This window comes from Neopsephotus bourkii, unplaced genomic scaffold (assembly GCF_033783945.1).
Source record: "Neopsephotus bourkii isolate Nb327-2 ecotype Australia unplaced genomic scaffold, CSIRO-AGI_Nbou_v1 NB_1675, whole genome shotgun sequence".
Lineage (NCBI taxonomy): Eukaryota > Metazoa > Chordata > Aves > Psittaciformes > Psittacidae > Neopsephotus > Neopsephotus bourkii.
Window position 1 is genome coordinate 413,465 of NW_026902149.1, and position 19,556 is coordinate 433,020.

A 19,556-nucleotide genomic window follows, 5' to 3' on the forward strand; every position below is an offset into this window, starting at 1 on the left:
TGACGAACAGGACTTCCCATTAGCGATCCTGTATTCCAGCTCCTGCTGTGTGTGTAGTAGCTGATGGGGAGGGCATGGCAACCACAAGAAGGTCTGGCAGCAGAGACAACCATGGATTGCAACCCCAACGTATCAGAGACAAGAAAAACATCCCTAGGGGAAGGAAAGCTTTTAAATGGAGGTGGTGAAACCTTTACCATGTTCCTTCCAGAGAACTGTGCCACGTGCATGGGCAGACACAGGGTGGTTAGTGGGACATTTCTTTGTAATTGGAACCCTGAGAACTTCTCTCCAGCTGGACCGGGGCAGAGCTGGACCCTTGTTATCATCACTGTGTGCTTATAATCAACATTTCGTATTCAAAACCAACAAGGTGGAGGCATTTATTCCAAGTGTGTGACCATCCTGCCTGGGGAAATGGCTGTCTTGGGGTTGGAGGGCTGACACATGCCCCAGGAAACACAGTCAGGAGAAGGCACTGTCTCCTACCTCTTTCTGTGGTGAGGACTTGGGAGGTAGCTCTGTCACAAGAGGGGAAAAGCAAGACAACTTTGGAATTAAAGATCTTCCACATGTCTGCAGGGCTCGCTGATTTCTTTGTTTTTCTTAGCCTTCCTTTTAAGCAAACCAAGATTTGTGTTCAGCAGTTGGGCAGATCTTGATGGTGTGAGGGAGCATAGCTGGAGACTCAGAAACCAGAGGCAAGCAAACAGCGAAATGTGTTGCTTCACATCCTTGCCATGCCTTGACAATCCCATGATAACAACCCCACGATAACAACCAATGTATTTTTCAACTCAAATACTCTCTGAGAGCTGCAGCTCCTGGTTTCTGGATCCTTTCTTCTACGTGTCAGAAGATAATGTCTGTCCTTTCTCTACGCAGGGTCACTGTAGCTTTCCCCCATTCCCCACGTGCTAGGGGCCCATGGAGCAGCACAGTCCCAAGCCTCATTGCCCTGTCAGGGCCCTGACAGACCAGTGGGTGTCCTGTGGGATCCCAGACCATGGGTGGGCAGCATGGGGCACTGGGTGAGAGGAGCATGACTTGCCAGCATACCCCCCATGGCAAAGCACAGATGCTGATCCTGTAGCCATGGGATTTTACCAAGCAACTGCTTCATGAGTCCTCACCAGAGAGGCTCCTACTCCACCCACAAGCTTCACTCATGACTCTATGTTAGGCTGACACCTTCTTTCTCCCAGTCCCTTCCTTCCTTCCCAGTTGTGCAAAGGGAGACAGAAACTTAATATGATTTTTGCATGTTTGGTATTTATTGACTTAATGGGGTCTTGGGAGTGATAACCCCTGCCAGATGATTATTTTTTAGCTAATGCTTGTGATTTCCATTCCAGACAGCTTATGGTTTGCTTTTTTATGCTCATACATTTAGCTATGAATCATGTTTTGGACATTCACTTGAAGTATCAGAATTGATGCCAAATGTAGATGAGTGCATACAATGTATTTTATTGCTGCCCAACACACCCAAATACACACATGTTCACTATAGGATTTAAATTAAAGATGTCCCTAGACTTCAAGATGCAGCTGCCATTCTCCAGTGTCTTCAAAGACTGACATTTCACTGCTGATTAGAAACAGCCTAGTTTATGCTCTTGTGCAAGTCTAGAAGGAGATAAGGAAAGTTTTGCTAAAGATTATGTGAACTTGATAATTTTTGAGCAGTTATAAAGTTTAATGAATTTTAATTTGAAATGCAAGCACAATAACTTCCAGATTTAACACCCATTTGGGATGAAAAGTGAAAGGTTTGTCTTGTCTGTGCCTTTAGAGAGTCATAAAGCATCCAGCACCCAACCAAGCCTTGCACACCTCTGAATATTTTTTTAGTGCCACAGACAATAAAATGTCATCACCCTTCCATGTGAAGACTGACACTGCTGGAAGCTGTTACAAATCAATGATATAAAAATCACAGTACAGCAAATAGAACGGTAGACACAGTCTTGAGCTCCTCTCTGGGAAATCATGTGCCAAGGTTCAGTTGAGAGCACTCAGCTGAGCATGATGTACAGCCAGCAGTTTCCCAAGAGCAGCTCCATGGCACCATCAGGAGTTTCTGCTGCTGGACTGAGGAGCAGGGTTCGAAACTGTCAATGAAGCAGAAAAAGCTACTGAGAGGCAGAAAGTCTTCCTCGGACATAATATTTCTCCCACATTCTTATTTGACTCCATAGCTAAAACCAGTCACTGGTGAATGGGTAACTGAATACTAGCTGACCCCTTCCAGACTTGTCAAAAGGTGAGCTAATATCAGACTGCCTTTGGATGAGGGCTTTTGCAGCAATTTCTTGGTGCTTGAAAAGGTTAAACTTTTAGTAGCTGCTTTTTAACACCCTGGAATTTCTCTGGGTTAAGCAAATGCAGTTCAGCTTCCTCCCAGCCTGGTGATAAAGGAGCCACAGGAAGCAGCTCAGCAAATTTTAGTGACCATAAGACCAAGTTAATAATAGAAATCAGGAAACATCTATTATATGGAGGGAAGGCGAGCATCATCTGGATTTGGTTCCTAAAGAATGGGGTGCAATCACCATAATTTAGTCTTAATATTAAGTGCAAATGTCTTTCTTTAACAACATCTCTCTCAAACACAGTTAATCAAACTCAGTACAGGAACTTCATGGAGATGGTCTGTGGTCTGTGTCTTGCAGAAGGACAGAGTAGGCAATCCCCAGGTATTGTGCTCAGCTATAAATGGGTTACCAAAAGGGAATCATAGAATAGTTAGGGTTGGAAAGGACCTTAAGATCATCAAGTTCCAACCCCCTGCCATGGGCAGGTACACCTCACACTAAACCATCTCACCCAAAGCCTTGTCCAACCTGGCCTTGAACACTGACAGGGATGGAGCATTCACAACCTCCCTGGGCAACCCATTGCAGTGCCTCACCACCCTAACAGGAAAGAATTTCCTCCTTATATCCAATCTAAACTTCCTCTGTTTAAGTTTTAACCCATTACCCCTTGTCCTGTCACTACAGTCCCTAATGAAGAGTTCCTGCCCAGCATCCCTATAGGCCCCCTTCAGATACTGGAAGGCTGCTATGAGGTCTCCATGCAGCCTTCTCTTCTCCAGGCTGAAAATCCAATCCAGTCCATTCTGCTTAGGTCATAGCTGTCTTCAGGAAGTCTTTGCTCTCCATACATTATTTTCAACGGGGAGAGCCCATGCCAAAGACATATCAGTAGGAGGACACAGCTGGTGTCCACATCTCTCATATGAAGACACTTTTTCACTATCTTTCAGGATGTAGCACATCATAATTTCTGACTATGTGTGTTAAACTATGGTGTGTCAGGCCATACAGTGTAAAAACAACTCCAGATAGACCTTAAAATGCTTTAAAGGGGAGGGCAGGGCCTTGGAGCAGCAGAGTAAGAATTTTGAGCAGGTTGGCTAATTCTAAGTGATTTCTTCAAGGAGACCCTTCCTGTGAAGTAAGATTACAGTTGTCCTGGAATAAGGTGTTTAGAGGAGGACCAGTACAGACTGGATTTTCGGGGATTTCCCATCTAATTGAAGAGGAAGATGCAGACTAGTAAGGGATGCTGAAGGCGATGGATTGCAAGAAGACCAGTCTAACAGCACCTCTGCCTCCAGTGGAGTCTGAGTGTGGCTGAATGGATGCTCAAGGACTCTGGGAGGGGGCAGAGCCACTGTGATGACCTTAATTCTTCTATTTCTTTGGGCATGGAAGAGTTTGACCTTGCAGAGCATTTATTGTTATGGGCAGATGTCAGAAAACTCTATACCTTTTGTGCTACTCTCAGGCTCATCATCATCTTTCCAGGGTGAGAGGTCGAGTTTGTCAGTCTTGTGGCAGTCAGTGAAGTTCTCAGGATAACTGTTGGTCTTGAACACATCCCTGGGTATCTTTTTGATATGAGTATTGTCACAGATCACTGTTGACAGCGAGATGCTTCTCAGTGCATGCAACTGCTGCGGAGTGAAAACTCCTGGGTTCTCCCACCAGAATCTGTAACATTTTCAGAAGCAGTTTATAGTCTTCTTGAAGGCATTTGGTGCTGGTTACTTGGCAAGACAGCAATCTGACCATGGTGCTCATTGCAGGGGGGTTGGACTAGATGACCTTTAAAGGTCCTTTCAAACCCAAACTATTCTATGATTCTGTTCTATGATTGTATGTGAGTCTTTGTTTGAATCCACCTTCAGGCAGCAGGCACCCCTTTGGAAAGAGGTGTCTCCTGAATCATCAAATCTGGATTCTGCCACTCATCTGCCATTGCAGAGAGCCTGCCTCTCCCAGGCAGCATCATCAGGCTGCTGGAGTGCAGTGACTGAGCCCCCCCTTTTGTGCCCTGAGAGCAAATGTCACCTCAGGCAGAGACTACTGCAGATCACCATGGCCAGGAGCTGGTGCTCCTCAGCCGCATGGGTCCATAAGAATGGACTGAAAAAGAGTCCTTTGGAAAATGGGCTACAATCTAGGTGTGAGCCTTGCTGGGAGCACTCACTGACATCTCAGAGACAGCAGGATGAGTGGGTTGCACAAAATGTCAGCATTTTTTTTCACAATAAGTGCCATGGGGAAGGTTTGCTCTCAGAGCTACCTACCGGTCCCCATCACGCAGGTTCCTGAACTGGGTACCAAGGATGCAGGCCAGGAGGGGTCCAACTCTGCCTTGCGGAACAAAGGGCTCTGCGATTGCCCCAATCCAGAGGTCAATATTGTCCGGTGTCCCATACAAGTCCATGAACTTTTTCGCCAGTTTGGAATTGCCCAGCACCTCAGAGAATTCATCTAAGTTTTGAGGCTGGGAGAGCCCACAGAAGCGCCTCCAGGCATTGTAACCTGAAAAAGCAGGACCAGCAGAAACACCAGGACCTATGTTGCCACATCATCCACCTAGGCTCAGGATCTAAACAGACCCTTTGGCTCATAAACAATATCTGTTTCTTCTCATGGCATTAAAGGAGCTGGAAGACATGAATGTCTAGACAGTCACAATGAATGCCCTGTTTCCAAATGTGCATTTTGTACACACACACTGAACTGACAATTTGGGTTGTCTTTGCATGTGACTATAAGTTCATTGCATCCTGTCCGTTAGAGATACCTAGTGCTCAGAATGAATGCACCAGCCCTTCCTTTTTTGGGAGGCAAAACTTCTAGGACTGAAGTCCTAGGAAAGAACATTTGGCTGTGCTTAACCCAAGAGCACCCATTCTAAAGTGCATGGGAGCAGTCAGACCTGTGGGTGCAAGCCGCTTCTGCTCAGAGCTCCAGATTGTCTGAAGACACAAAATAATCATTGGTGTGTGAAGAACAAAGCACAGATGGTCTGCCTAGCCCACTCGAAACCTGAGCTTGGTTGCTTCTGTCTGTACCTTCTATACCACGCATGCTCTCTCTTTGCAGCACACCACTGTTTCCACCCCTCCTTATTACATTATCCCAACTATCATCTTTGCTTTCCAAGCCTTTTGTCCTTTTCTTAAACCCTCAGAAAAAACATCTTTATAATACAGAGGCCTTTCATTCCCTGAGCTGAATTGTTTATGCATCCTTTTCCCTCAAATCAGGATACTGTTTCTTCTCATTGGTATAGAAAAAGCTTAGTATATTAGAATTAACATAGGCAGCAAAAGCAAAGAGTATTGTTCACAAGAAATGTGGACTTGTGTCTCCTTACCTGGAAGGCCATGGTCTCTTCCCCGTTGCATGTTCAGGGCTGCGAGATCCAGACCCATTATCTCTGTCTGTTCAAAAAGGTGGTTCTGGAGCTCCTCAATCAGCAGTTGATTCTGTTTCATCAGTTTTGCATGATCAGCTACCATGCCCCTTACCAGTGGGTCAATGCCACCTGCATTCATTGCAAATCAAAAGAAGTACCAAGTTGCAGTTCTGATGGTCCCATTTTGCAGTTTAATAGTGCTGCATTAGGTGTCTTCTCTACTGTGGGCTGTGTGGAATTTACTTAACTCCATATTTCCATTTCAACATACGTTAGTGCATACATACATATCTGCGTATGCCAGTAGATGAGGCCCAACTTTAGTAACTAGATTCCCCACTCCTCCTCATCCCTCATCATTCCCTTCCATAGCCCTAAACTCACTTGTTGTCCACCAGGACCTCGAGATCCCTTTCTGCAGAACTACTCCATAGCCTGTCAGTATCCATCATGTACTGATCACAGAATCATAGAATGTTTCAGGTTAGTAAGGACCTTAAAGCTCATCCAGTTCCAACCCTTGCCATGGGCAGGGACACCTTCCACTAGAGCAGGTGGCTCCAAGCCCCTGTGACCGACCTGGCCTTGAGCACTGCCAGGGATGGGGCATTCATGGAATGTCCAAGGTTCTGTTCAAGGTTTAGTTTTTGCAATTGATTTTGTTTATAATTAGCTATTAGTTGACATATATTTATTAAAACATTACATGCAATGATGGAATCAGTCCATGTCTGTTTGTCTATGTCTTTTTCATAGCCCTTAAGGAGGCAGTATCAGTAAAACACAGGAAAATTGACTGTGCATGTGTATTTTGGTATGTTTTCCATAATTAGTTAGATAAATCATTTTGGAAGAGGCATTTGTCTTCCTTGGAAAGATTCATGTCTGCAGATACGAACTGTATAAAAGCAGAGTCCCGCAACTCCCTGTAGAGTCCTGAGGAGAGATGGCTACCTCCAGGAAACAGGATGCTTCAGCCTCTGGCAATGCTTGCTAAATACATACATAATCGTTTAGACTAGAGGATGTAGCAGTTTAGACTGACCTAAATTTTGACTGACATTTGGTACAGTGAATTTCATGCTTCCTGGAAGAGCAGGAGCAGTTGCACCGTTTGAGTGACTGTGAGCAATGCTCACACTGTCAGGTCTTGCTGAGCTGAGAGATGTTCTGGCACCTGAGAAGGAGGTTTAATCTGTTATGTATTCTGGTTGTTTACTGACGTGTTCAGATATGAATGCAATTATTGGGCAGTGAACTGAGGGAGACAGCACTGAAAAACTGTACAAAAGAAGCTACAAAACTGTATGTTCTGATGCAAAATCCTGCCCCAGTGCGGCTGCTTCTGCAGGAGCTGGTGCTTGATAATGCTCAGTGTTTGGAGTATAACAGCATGTAATTTTTGGCAGGGCTCCTTTGCTTGGGTACAATGCAGAACCAGTGTTAGGTTGCGTTTGGTGACAGATCTGCAGGGCTGTCCTGCTGCCCCATGTTAGCAGATCACCCGTTTGTCCGCAGGCCCCTGGGTAGACATGTCATGAGCACCTTCCAAGCTGAATGGCACTGTAACTTGTATGAGGCCAGTCAAATAAGTGGGAGCTAAAGCAGGCTTTGGCTTATGTGTCTGGGCTCATGTATTTTACCAGCTGACCTCCACATGAGTGTCTGCTGCAGGGCCAGAGCAGGACTGCTGGCTGTCTTGTGTTCTTACCTTCCATTATAATTCTCCATGTAGCGCAAAAGGTCAAATGAAGAGGAACATGGGAGAATGAACCCAGAGGCTGAAAACTGTCATCCAAACGGGATACAAAAGGCTGTACTGATGTATGACCGAATCGGAAAGCCAGAGAAAAAACATTCGAGACTGTAGGATCCACATTCTCATTGTAGCCACTGTACGAAGGGATCCACTTGCTGGTCTCCTCCCCAAGCAGAAGTCGGAGGTAATCTCTGTATGTTATTATCTGAAAAAGCACAAAAGCAGATCAAGTTTTCAGCAGCTACAGTATATATGCCATCAAACTGCAGAGTATGAACATGGAGTCTGTCCAGTACCAGAGTTTATTAAGATCTTCAGAAAAAAGAGCTGTACCAATGGCATGAGTTTGGCATACTATATTAAAATTCTTTAATACAATAAATAATTGATAAATTGCTAAATAATGATAAAAAAGCTCTGGATAACCATGCTGTCTCATATGGACTATACTTATTCACAGTTTTCAAATAACTGCACTATATTTTCAAATCATGGTTCCTTTTCCTGGAGGAAAAACCCTTCCTAAGGATGAGGATGATGAACAGTGAGCAGTGATCATCACTACCTGGTTTATGGCAATTACAATCTTTCGACTCTCTTGGTAAAGCTTTTCTCCATCCCAGTGAGGATTTAATTTGCTCAGCTCTGTAACCAGGCGATTGTGTTCTCGTAAGAAGACAGTGTGCAGTGCAGAAAGTCCCAGGTTTTCAGTTACCCGTTTGTCACCTATAAATGAAAATATGGTAGGAATTTTGTGCATTGCTTTTTAGTTCAGCAGCAGGTTTTTGTTTGGACAGGTGAGCAACAACTGATAGCATTACTGTCCATATGATCATGGTTAAGCTTCCCATCAGTCACCATTCGCGCCAGATATTTGTTTCTGGCACAGACAAAACATTCTCTGTTTAAGCGATTTAGCCAAAACCCTTTGAGAAGAGGCTTTCCACAGTTTAAACTACATTGCACATGGTCGTGAAGCACTTGTAACTGTCTCATTTTGTGATATATATCTGCCTTCCTTTCATACCTCAAAGATAAAACTACACCAGTGCTGCGTGTATATTCTTAGGATTCACTTTGCAAGTTTCTCACATTTTTTTGGTGTTGTGGCTATGATGGACTTTCCCATTTTAATAAGTTCTGAGTCATTAGTTTGTTTTAATTTTAGTCAAACTTCTCAACTTCTCTTTTGATGTAGGATGGGATATTTGAAATATGAAACATTCAGAAGGTGGTACCAGAGAGACTTAACTGAATTGACTAGAGTGTCTAATTGATAGTATTGATTTAGATGAAAACTAAATGGTGAATTCTAGGTAAGAAGGGGAAAAAAATAAGTGAGAAGTTTTAAACACTGGTGCTTATTCTATTGAAAAGTTCTTCTACCTTTGAAAAGACATTTTAAAGGGAGGATGATTTGCTGTAACTCTTTCAGGAAATGAAAGCAAAATAGTTTTCATGTTTAATTAAACAGTTATTGCTCAATTATTGTTATTTTTTAATCTGGGGGCTCGCCTGTCTTTCACTTTACACAATCATGTCTTGCAGTGCCTCATACAAATACAAAATGGCTTCAGACACCTGACCATCATGATCCTGTTTGACTTTTTGGACCACTGAAAACTACTCCACAGATGCACCTTACCTGCTTTAAAACAGGGGATGTTCATGCTCTCATTGGTGAGAACACAAACACTTTTTGTTTTGTTCTCAAAGGGCAGAAATTCCAGCCCTGCATCAGTAAAATTCTGGTTCACAGCCAACAAACCCAGCTGGTTTGTCTGATTTCTGATGCTCTTTGCCACAGAGTCCTCACTGCCGTACACTGTGCTGGCATCAATGAATGAACTGACGGCGTTGATCTGCTCACGAGTGAACGTCCTGGGGTTGCACACAGATGCTGACTGAATGAATGGCATGCAGGAGTGTGAGCTTGGCATCCGGGGGTCATCGGGGGGAAACTAGAGCAAACATAAGTGATGCCTCAGAAAGTCATGAGGTTTTATTTTTACTGTCTTAGGATAGCATGGGATGGAATGAAAGGGTACCTTAATCGGGAAGCAGGGAGACTTGAAGGTACAGTCAGTCTCACAGCGAAGCTCTGGGCTCACTCCTGCACCACTGGAAGGGGCTAAGTCTATGTCGTGGTTCACCCACTGGCCCCAGTGCATGAAGACAAGAGAGAGCTCTTGATCCTGAGTGATGTTCTCATTGCCTGTGTGAGCAATTTCATTTGACACTTTTCGAACCTGCAGGAAATCAAAATGAAAACATGTGACTGCCCCAGTGCCACGCATTCTGAGTGTTGGCTCCCAGTGGGTGAGCAATGGGCACCCATGGCCACGGTGCCAGGGATCCCGCTGCTCTGTGTGCCCCAGCCCGCAGCAGGCACTGCCCCGGCGCCGTCCCGGCCACCCCTCCGTGGTGCAATGTCAAATCCAGCTGCTGGCGCCACCGCCTTCCTGCTGCGGGCTCTGCAAAAATCAATTCTAAAACCTAAACCTTGACCAGAACCTTGGACATTCCATGAATGAGGTCAGAGGAGAGGACCAAGACCTCATCACTGTTTCATTTCCGATAGATGCAGTGTTACCTGGACAAGAGCAACAGTTCTCACCAGTGGGAGTGGAAATCCATTATAGAGTTTTCCTTCACTTGCTCCTCTGGGAACAGACACTCCATCCTCATACACTGCTGGGAGCCAGCGAGCAAACGCACGGTTCGAAGACCCCAGATGAGAATGCTTTCTGCAGCATCACAGGAAGAAAAGCAAATGCCAGTAATGAACAGGCTTGCTACTTGTAGAGACTAACATTTTGCAGCACTTTAACCCATATTAGATTACTCTGGCAACAGAGAATGTTGGACATTAAGAAAAGTTTTCTCATGTCATTATATTAATTTTATTTAGCATTTATATCTCTGTCTCCACTGCTGCTCCATACATAATCAAGGCCATCACCAGTGATCAGGGTGGCCATGCTTTTGCCCAGCTGGAAAGCTTTCAATAATGAAGATCCTTCACCTGGGGGGACTTGTGCCACAGCTGCCCTTCAGGAAGTTTCTCCCCACATCCAACATAGAACCTCTCAAACTGCAATCTGCATCTGTGGCTACATGTTCTATTGCCTCACACTGCTCAGAAGAATTTGAATCAGTAAACTCAGCAACACTTGTTCAGAAGAACACTAATGCTCATTGATCTGTAGCCCTAAGGACACAGAAACACAGGTTATTTGGAGGAAACCAGTTACTGAATATCAGCTGGTGTTTTAAGCTCTTAAATCCACACAATCTGGTAATACCTGCCTATACTGAAAGAGAGAGTGGAATACCCAGAATTTACAGCAGTGTGCTGGGAAATCAGAGCATGCCCTAGAACAGCTGCCACACCACAGCTGAAGCAATGCCATTAATTATTAAGGACCCAGTTCCACCATGGCTATGCTTGGGTTGCTGTTACTGTCCCTGCAGGCAGAGTTTTGCAGGATACTTGAGCACTATCTCATGGTGTGTGTCTCAAGCTGAGCAAGATCTTGGAAAAATGTTAACATAGCACAGAGTCCCCTTGCAGCCCACTAGATTAGCAAGGCCAAGGACAACCCCTATCCTGAGCCTAAAATTCAGTGTGGGGAGGTTTAGACTGGATATTAGGAGCAATTTCATCCCTAGAGGGTACTCAGGCGTTGGAACAGGCTGCCCAAGGCAGTGCTGGATTCACCATCCCTGGAGGTGTTCACAAACCATGTAGGTGAGGCCTTAGTGACATGGTTTAGTGGTGAACTTGGCAGTGCTAGGGGATGGTTGGACTTGCTCATCTGAAAGGTCCTTTCCAACCTGGATGATTCCATGAATGTATGGACACTGGTATCCTTGGGGAGCTGAAGGCCCTGGGGTCTGTGGGTGAACATGCAGACAGCCTGTAACATTAGTACCATGACTGTAAGCTCCCTGCTAGTGTGATGCAGAGTTGGCCTATGTCTTCACATCTGGCACATCTTTTTCACATCAGGTGCACATCAGATGCAAGTCCCACTCAGACTGTGTGGCCGGAGTTAGCATACCAGGCAGCAAATCTGCGACAGGACAGCAAGCCTTGACTTTCAAGTATTAAACTGGAAATTTTGCCATCTTCTGGTTACAAAAAAAAAAGGTTAACATGGAAATAGATGTATGATCCCAAGTTTGAACCAGGGGGGAAGCTATGTGCAAAAAGCTGAAGACCTCATTTATTCAGACTAAGGATACACAATACATGAAGCTAGAAGAGACAAGAATTTAAGTCATTTACTTCCCCTCCACAACCGTAGCCACACAGACATACTGATAGCAGAATATTTTCATATGAACCAGCCTGGAGAAATCAGTATTATGCTACAGAAGAGTGAAGGGGTGATTTCCTGGAGCCTCAATCTGAGCGAGAGGCTGGCTGTCATAGCTCCAAAATCTGCTTTTCTCAACTTTTCACCTCCCCCTACCCCAAGAAGTCACTTCCTTCACCCAAAGAAGTACGTGGAGGACAACGGGCTCAAATCTGAAATTTTCAAGAAATTCCATCTTTTTTTTTTCTGCCAGCCATAGGTAGAAATTAAATATCTGGGGTCCTATAAGAATGCTGGAGAGGAACTCCTCATCAGGGACTGTAGCAGTAGGACAATGGGTGATGAGTTCAAACTAAAACAGGGGAAGTTCAGGTTAAAGGAAGAAGTTCTTTATCGTGAGGGTGGTGAGGCATTGGCACAGACTGCCCAAATAAGCGGTAAATGCTCCATCTCTGGCAACGTTCAAGGCCATGTTGGAGAGAGCCTTGGCTGACATGGTCTAGGGTGAGGTTTGCCTGTCTCTTAAGGTCCTTTCCAACCCTAAATATTCTATGATCTGTTATAGGCACCACGAAAAGGAGCATTTCACTACTGTTGGCCTGTTGAAAGGTACTTACACAAGTGACCTTAAGCCACATATCCTGGGCCAAAGTACAGACTCAAGACTCCCTTTGTGCACACGCACATCCTACCTGTTGTTGCACTCCCCAGTGATGGTCCGGTAAACATCATTTTTTGGGCATTTAATGGAACGAATCTGATAGTCACAGCCAGTTTCTTTGGAAATCACCTCCTTCTGTTTTCTGTCTAGTAGGTCTGTAAGAGAAACCATGCAAAATAACACCTGATCTTACTTTTATTTTAGATTCTTGGTATTCTAGGTCAACATTTGGGTGTGCTTAATCAGGGCTGTGGATATATAACAGCTGGATTTGAATTGTTAATTTGGTGCTTAAACACTTTAGTGGGTAAGATCTCAACTGCTGGGTTAGGGAAAAAGGGTTGGCACGCAACAACTTCCCACTGGAATATGGAGACCATATCACCACCAGCTATGTTTTACCCTAGACTGGGAAAAAATTATGAGCACACAAGGTGGATAATGGGCTACTGTTTTCAGCGGCCAAAGTTTCCTGGTACTCAGCATGTCCCAGGTTTATCATGCTTATTGTTAGGCTGGTTTTATCATCAAAGGTATGAGACAGGCACTGCTAAAGATGGTGAATAAAACAGGTGGTTGGTCTGCCTTTGAACATGCTTAAAGTCTATTCTCCCAGGGCTGTTGTAAGGCAGTTCTCTGAGCCAGGGAAGAGTTTCTGTCTGATATTCCTGATTTGGCAAATTTTCAGCTCTTAGTTGCTTCTAAGATACTCAGGTCTAAACCACATTACCTGTAATGTTGAATCTCAGTTTCCCAGAGAGATGCAGCTTTATTTTGAGGAGTTTCAAAGTGGTTTCCAAGTAATCAGCAGCACGGACTGCAGATCTGGTTCTTCCTACTGGGTCCTTTAAATGCTTCAGGAAATCCATTGGGTTGGCAACCTTTTCCTCTAGTTTTCTCTTTAAGCTGAACATAAAAGAGTCGCATGAAAAACCTTATCTGAAATCAGACCTCCTCTGTCAGGCTACGGTGGGTGTACTTAGATGTGACAGCACTGCTGGGTACCAGGCAGGTCCTGCTCACCCAGGACAAGCTGGTTGCTCATCAGCTTTGTGCATCGCCTTAGACACATTCTGGCAAATAAATCATTGTGATCAACTACTCTAAGTTTAGATTACATCCTTGTCACAGTAAATGTTGTTATATCATGTGAAAATCTAGATCAGTGGAAAACTGATTTATTCAGTGACTGTATAAAATTTTACATTTACTATGTCACAATACGTAGTCTGTGAAAAAAGAGATAACCTTGGTCCTGTTTCATCTCTTCCCTATCCCATGGGCCTTTCTTGAAGTGCTAAAACCTTCCCTACGATGGGTGGAAAGAGACTTCTCCCCAGAGGCTTGGGACCACTCTTTGGTACAATACACATAGGGATACCTGGGGTTTGACTTCCACTGAGATGTATTTGTGACAGGGTACTGATGTGCACAACTATGGCCCTTCCAGCGAGGGGCAGAACTTCAGCAGTCAGAAGAGGACTCAGCATGTGTCTGCTGTGCCCACACCACTGTGAACTACTGAGGGGCATCTGTGGCAGTGTAGGTGAGGAGGAAATAGCTGCAGGTGATGAAATGTGGCCCTGGGACTGAGATGGGTCACGAGAATCCAGCCAAACTGGGCAAAAGGACCTCTCCAGCTATTACAGGGAGAGCCCTAGAAAAAAAGGTGTCTCCATAATAAATCATGGAATATTTGGGGGATCTTAAAACTCATCCATTTTCAATGTCCTGCCATGCACAAGGACATCTTCCATTAGAGCAGGTTGCTCCAAGCCATGTAAGGGGCGTTTATGATCTTAAGGTCCTTTCCAAACCTAACCATTCTATGATTCTATGAGGCAGCCACAGCTTCTCTGGGTACCCTGTGCCAGTGCCTCAGCACCCTCACAGGGAAGAGCTTCTGCCTAAGAGCTCAGCTCAGTCTCCCCTCTGGCAGGTTCAAGTCATTCCCCTTGGCCTGTCCCTACAGGCCCTTGTCCCAAGCCCCTCTCCAGGTTCCCTTCAGCCCCTTTAGGCACTGAAGCTGCTCTAAGGTCTCCCCTTCAGGAGCCTTCTCTTCTCCAGGCTGCCCCAGCCCAGCTCTCTCAGCCTGGCTCCAGAGCAGAGCTGCTCCAGCCCTCACAGCATCTCTGTGGCCTCCTCTGGACTGGCTCCCACAGCTCCACGTCCCTCTTGAGTTGGGGACCCCCACCATAATACACTGGATAACAGAAGACACAAACATATATTTTCTCTTATTTCCTTATAATGTTGGGGCCCTCGTGCAAAAAAGGACTCACCTTTTCCGGGCATGTAAATACGCTGTGTCTACCAGCTGCCTGGCTTCACTAATGCTGCTCAGAAGAGATGAGTCTGACAGCACCTCAGAGTCCTCTTCTTACAAAAAAGAAAAAAAATAAAATATAAGAAATTGAGGATACTTTTTAATGCACACCAGGAACTACAGCTAGATACCACCCCCCAGCTGGGTGCTGAGGTGCAGTGACTCCATTTACATGCAGTTCCCACTGGACACCTTTATTGGTGCTTCTTTTACTCATCTGTTTTATCCCATTCTGAGGTCCTGAAATTCACAGGACAAGAAGTGACCATAAGGCAGTAGTTCATTATCCATTTCACAGAATTGGCTCTGATGGCTTTGTGAGGCTTTTAGGAAGTCATTTTTCACCCTTCATTTTGATTCTAGTCTTTCCTGTGAGTAGGGAAATGCATAGAAGATAGATATATGACATCTGACCCAGTTTCCCTGCCATAAAATGATGATCATGTGCTTGGAAGACCTGTTGGTTAAATAGGCCATTTCCATAGGCAAGTTTCTTAGGTATTGACTTCATTGATAGTGTGCCAGTCTATGGGATATTTCAGATTTATGTTGGAGTTATATCTAACTAGGAACTCAGACTGAGTTTTGATTCACACCCTTCCGAGCACAATAGCATCCAAAGGAGAAACAGAAACTTACTATTTAATGAGCTGTCCGTTGCCCCGACTAAGTAGAGTGTGATGATGGATCCTAAGAGAGTCATTCTTGGGTTTAAGCCTACAGAGAAATACAACATAAATCTTCTGAATGCGCAGGGCTTCACTGAGATATCAAAAGAGATTGTCAGGTTTGTTCTGTATATTTCTTTCAGGATCCAGGAATAAACCACAGCATCCCTCTGACCAGGTCTGTTAAGTGGGACCCTGGCTGGCCAGGGCTGTCATTGTGGATGCTGGCAGGACACAGGGACATCGCTGTGCTGTGGGACATTTGGTAAACTGGGCTGAGTAACTGCAGAGGAAGAGGCAGCCAAGTACAGCACAGGCTTCAGTGATGGAGACTATTGGGAAGGTGCAATGGAAGAGGGCAGTGTCCTGGTGTCCTGCCTTTGGATGGTGTATCTCAGGAGACCCGACACGTCCTTCTGTGCCTTCTCTGCCTTGTTACTGAGCAAAACAAGCTGATTTGTCTAGCACCAGTCCTCCACCCTTTGACCAACTCTACTAGTCTTCTTGAAGCTCCCTGAAATTTCTCTATTCCTTATTCACATTAATGCTAGAAATGTGTGTCATCCGTTCACACCAATGTTCTATACAATGACACAGTGCCTTCCCTGAAAGCAGATCTTCAGCCTAAAGATTAGAATTAGATATATTTTAAGTAATTTAGTCAGTGTTTTAACCATTCAGGACAGGAAAGATACAAAATTTGGAAGGACTAACAAAATTGTCATCGTGAGGCAGCTTATCTTACATTTACAATCTGTGGAAATTCTTCAACCAAATTCACAGGGATTGAAGGATGCTTCTCCCTTGCAGTTCTATACTGCAGGGTATTGCTCCATGAGGCAGAAAAGTTGCTTTTTCTTGCTTCTCAGAATGAATGTATTTCATATATGGGGAGGGAAGTTAGTATGAAGGACCACCAGCTCCTAACACTGTACTGTGTCCTCATCTCCGTGGGCTCCCCCATGGAATGCACCAACACCTGCACCAGAAATACCAAATCAAATACATATATAAAATTAAAAAGTACTGATCTTACCTGCCATCTCTGCAGAGCTGGAAGGACTGGGAAACAAGCCAGTCCTTTATAGGACCAGGGCAAAAATTATCCTGGTCTGACCTGGGTGGAGCCAAGAAAGGAGAAACTATGACCAGATTGAGCCAAGAGGAAATATCTGCAGGTTTGCTTTCCTGGATTAAACAGAAAGGTGCACAATTCTCCATTCCGTCTGAGTAAATATTGACTTAACTTGACAAATCAAGAAAAAGGGGAAAAAAAAAGGCATACATTTCTTTTCTGCAAGTCAAAGAGGTCATCTTAATTTCATGATGGTGAAAGATGATGGTGGAGTTTAGCTTCCTTTTCCCCATTGGTTGATGTCTCTGATGGTTTGGGAAGCCAGAAATGGGTCATTTTGCCAACATGTATTTATGGAGTATACCAAGGTACAAATACAGCATCTCTGAATGGTGGATCTGCCAAAACTTGCATCCAGGAGAACCAAAGTTGTGCTTAATTTAAAACTGCTTAGTGAGATGGTTTGTGTAGTTAAAAATAGTCAGATCATCAGTGAAATGCATTTTAATCAAATGCTGATCACTGTGGAATGCAAAGATTGGACAAAGAACAACGCAGTTGCACAGAGCAGGCTCGAGCTGTCTCCAGTAAAATCCAATGCATAGTAATATGGACAATCACAAGGTTATACCTGTGCAAATAAGAATGGGTCTGAAGTGCGAAGTGGGAGATTGCATCCTGAAATGTCTAGAAAGGAACAATGTGTTGGTCCAGTCAAGCCCTTTGGCATGGATTCCAACAGCTATACAGCAGGGAAAAGAGCTGCACTTCAATGGACAGATGGGAAGGTAGTGGAAATGGTTCAGTTCTTAGAACATCAGTCAGGCTGATCACAAAAGACAATGCTGAATTCTTACTGACAACCAGCCATGTAAATCTCACAGAATTAGGCAGCCAATCCTTCCTACTGTTTAAATATTTTCACAGTTCTTATTAAGCCAAAATAAATAAAAAGAAAATAGGAGAAAGCAAACTGCTAACAAACATGTCTGGTTTTCAATTTTATCACAAAAAAAAAGAAAAAGAAAAAGAAAAAAACCTGAACATTTGTGAAGGTCACATTTTCAGAAGCTGAAAATACAATGCCAATATTTTTCCCTTCAGGAGAAATTCCAGCACCAAAGCAGAAGCTGAGACTAGTATCAGAGGGGCTCTGCTCAGCCTGGCAAGTGCCCGACCTCGTCCGTCCAGCTTTCTGCCCCCAAAATGTACCTGAGCTGAAGTCCAGGTAACTGAAGCGTGGGTTTGCTATTTCTTTTGTCTTTGTGACACATATCATTGCAATTGCTTTAGTGTCTCAGTGACAGCCTGGTAATCCCCGTTTGCTCTTGGTACAGGTACAACATCTACCCTTGAGGGTTTGTGCTGCTACTTACAGGTGGCCCAATGCTGCTCCCAAGAGTGGAGTCAGCGGCCATGCAGACTTTGAATTAACATTACATGTATACTGACAATCACTTGTGTCTGGGTGTAAGTGTGGCACACAGGGCTTGCACGTGTGCACAGGCAGGCTGCCTTATGTCACCTCTAGCTAGGGATTATGGTATCCTTGTGCAATCTTTTGAGCTTCAGGAGAAACCAGGTATCCTGCCCACCAAGGCTGATGTTCATTCAGCTAAGTGTACATGATAGCTGCCAACCAAGCAGCAGATTCCTCCGTCAGATCTCTTCTTTGTCTTGAGTGTAGAAGCTGTGTATTTCTCCTCCTTCAGGCTCTTGGTATTACTGACATTACTTCTTGGTATTACTGTTCAGGCTGCAGATCTTCACCTGTAAACTCTAGCGTACCTGTAACAACGCATAGATTATTATGCTCCTTATCTCCCATCTTAATGGCAAAAAGCAGCATTTGCTGTTCGACACAGCTTTGATTTTCCCGCAAGCTTTTTCAGCACTCATTCTCACAACACAGATACACTGATGCTAGTAAAATACAGGTGTGAACCACAATATCTCAAGGCTAACAGTGATTAAGGACTTATTTTAGGTACAACTTCAAATATACAAAGCTCCTTCCTGGCATATTTTTTCTATATTTAAAACTGTGGATTATTTACATAATCCTGAGAGGCAACAGCCTGTGCAAGCCAAGCCTGTCCTTGCCACACGCACAGTGGCATTGAAGAACCACTGCAGATTTACAGAACAGTGTGTCTTCTGCTCCAACAGAGCTTGTAAAGGGATGGAGTGAGCAGGAGAAAACAGAAAACAGTAAGAAATAATAGCTATAGAAGTACAGACATTGTAGGGGGAGTAGAAGAGCAAAAGTTCCCAGCAGTTCAGGGATGATATTTAATAAAACCAGTTCTTTCAACTTTAAAAACATAAAAGCTTTAGTACTAAAAAAGTAACTTTATCTTTCTATGAAGAAGGCCATCTTGTGCTGTGCTCAAGGCCAAATACAGCCTTTGGACAGAAGAGAAGTTTCAGAAGATGATGCCCAGGGGAAAGCTGGTGATGCGAATACTCTGCACAGCTCCTAGTCCAGGTTTCTTGCAGACTCAAAGGTACATCCAGGGTCTGGAAACACGCTCGTTACTGGTCTCTGCAGTATACATAAGGGGCCAATGCCAGAGCAGCACAGAATCACAGAATCCCAAGGGTTGGAAGGGACCTCAAAAGATCATCTAGCCCAACCCCCCTGCAAGAGCAGAGTAACCTAGGGTACATCACACAGGAACTTGTCCAGGCGGGCCTTGAGTATCTCCAACATAGGAGACTCCACAACCCCCCTGGGCAACAATGTGGGTTGACAGCACATGAAAAACTGAGAAGTTCTGGGCTAAGAGATTATTTCCTCTTTACTTCATCATTCTATACAGCTGTAGCTCTCGCACCTGCTGTACCTCTCCCACCCACTGAATCCCTTCCACACAGGACACTTTCCTTCTGCCCATGGTTCAGCCAGTCCACCCCTATCAGCCAGCACCTCTGGAGGAGGGGAATTGGCTCACCAGGAGGGTCTAGCTCTCCAGCTAGGGACTCGTGAAGTTTGCTGAGAACAAGCCCTCTATCCCACAGCTG

At 44.6% G+C, this 19,556-nt stretch overlaps 2 protein-coding genes across 5 annotated transcripts in view; one reads left to right on the forward strand and one right to left on the reverse strand.

The window, feature by feature from the left end:
- The window catches only part of LOC133224314 (C-C motif chemokine 4 homolog), a 67,067-nt gene that overhangs the window by 19,592 nt on the left and 27,919 nt on the right, over positions 1-19,556 (forward strand). The window lies entirely within an intron of this gene.
- Positions 1,967-18,685, reverse strand: MPO (myeloperoxidase). Of its 4 annotated transcripts, none has more exons than XM_061375739.1 (14): positions 16,494-18,685; positions 15,429-15,506; positions 14,746-14,839; positions 13,194-13,369; positions 12,495-12,618; positions 10,098-10,227; positions 9,529-9,729; positions 9,126-9,441; positions 8,046-8,206; positions 7,433-7,685; positions 5,680-5,850; positions 4,601-4,838; positions 3,778-4,001; positions 1,967-2,094 (listed from the first exon to the last, which is right to left on the reverse strand). In XM_061375739.1, exons 1-14 carry the CDS (start codon positions 16,498-16,500, stop codon positions 1,991-1,993), a joined length of 2,277 nt encoding a protein of 758 aa, XP_061231723.1. In that variant the 5' UTR covers positions 16,501-18,685; the 3' UTR covers positions 1,967-1,990. The 4 variants fall into 4 exon arrangements, with proteins under 4 accessions (XP_061231723.1, XP_061231722.1, XP_061231725.1 ...); XM_061375738.1 differs by having other exon boundaries at positions 14,746-14,842; XM_061375741.1 differs by lacking the exon at positions 16,494-18,685 and having other exon boundaries at positions 15,429-15,642.

What these genes read in the sequence shown, in the direction of transcription:
- MPO (XM_061375741.1), bottom strand. Translation starts at nt 15,525, where the DNA reads ATGTTGTATTTCTCTGTAGGCTTAAACCCAAGAATGACTCTCTTAGGA. An exon ending in CATCCCCTGTTTTAAAGCAG is followed by an intron (nt 8,207 to 9,125) that starts GTAAGGTGCATC and finishes TTTCATTTATAG; the next exon opens with GTGACAAACGGGTAACTGAA. An exon ending in AAGAGACCATGGCCTTCCAG is followed by an intron (nt 4,839 to 5,679) that starts GTAAGGAGACAC and finishes CTGCTTTTTCAG; the next exon opens with GTTACAATGCCTGGAGGCGC.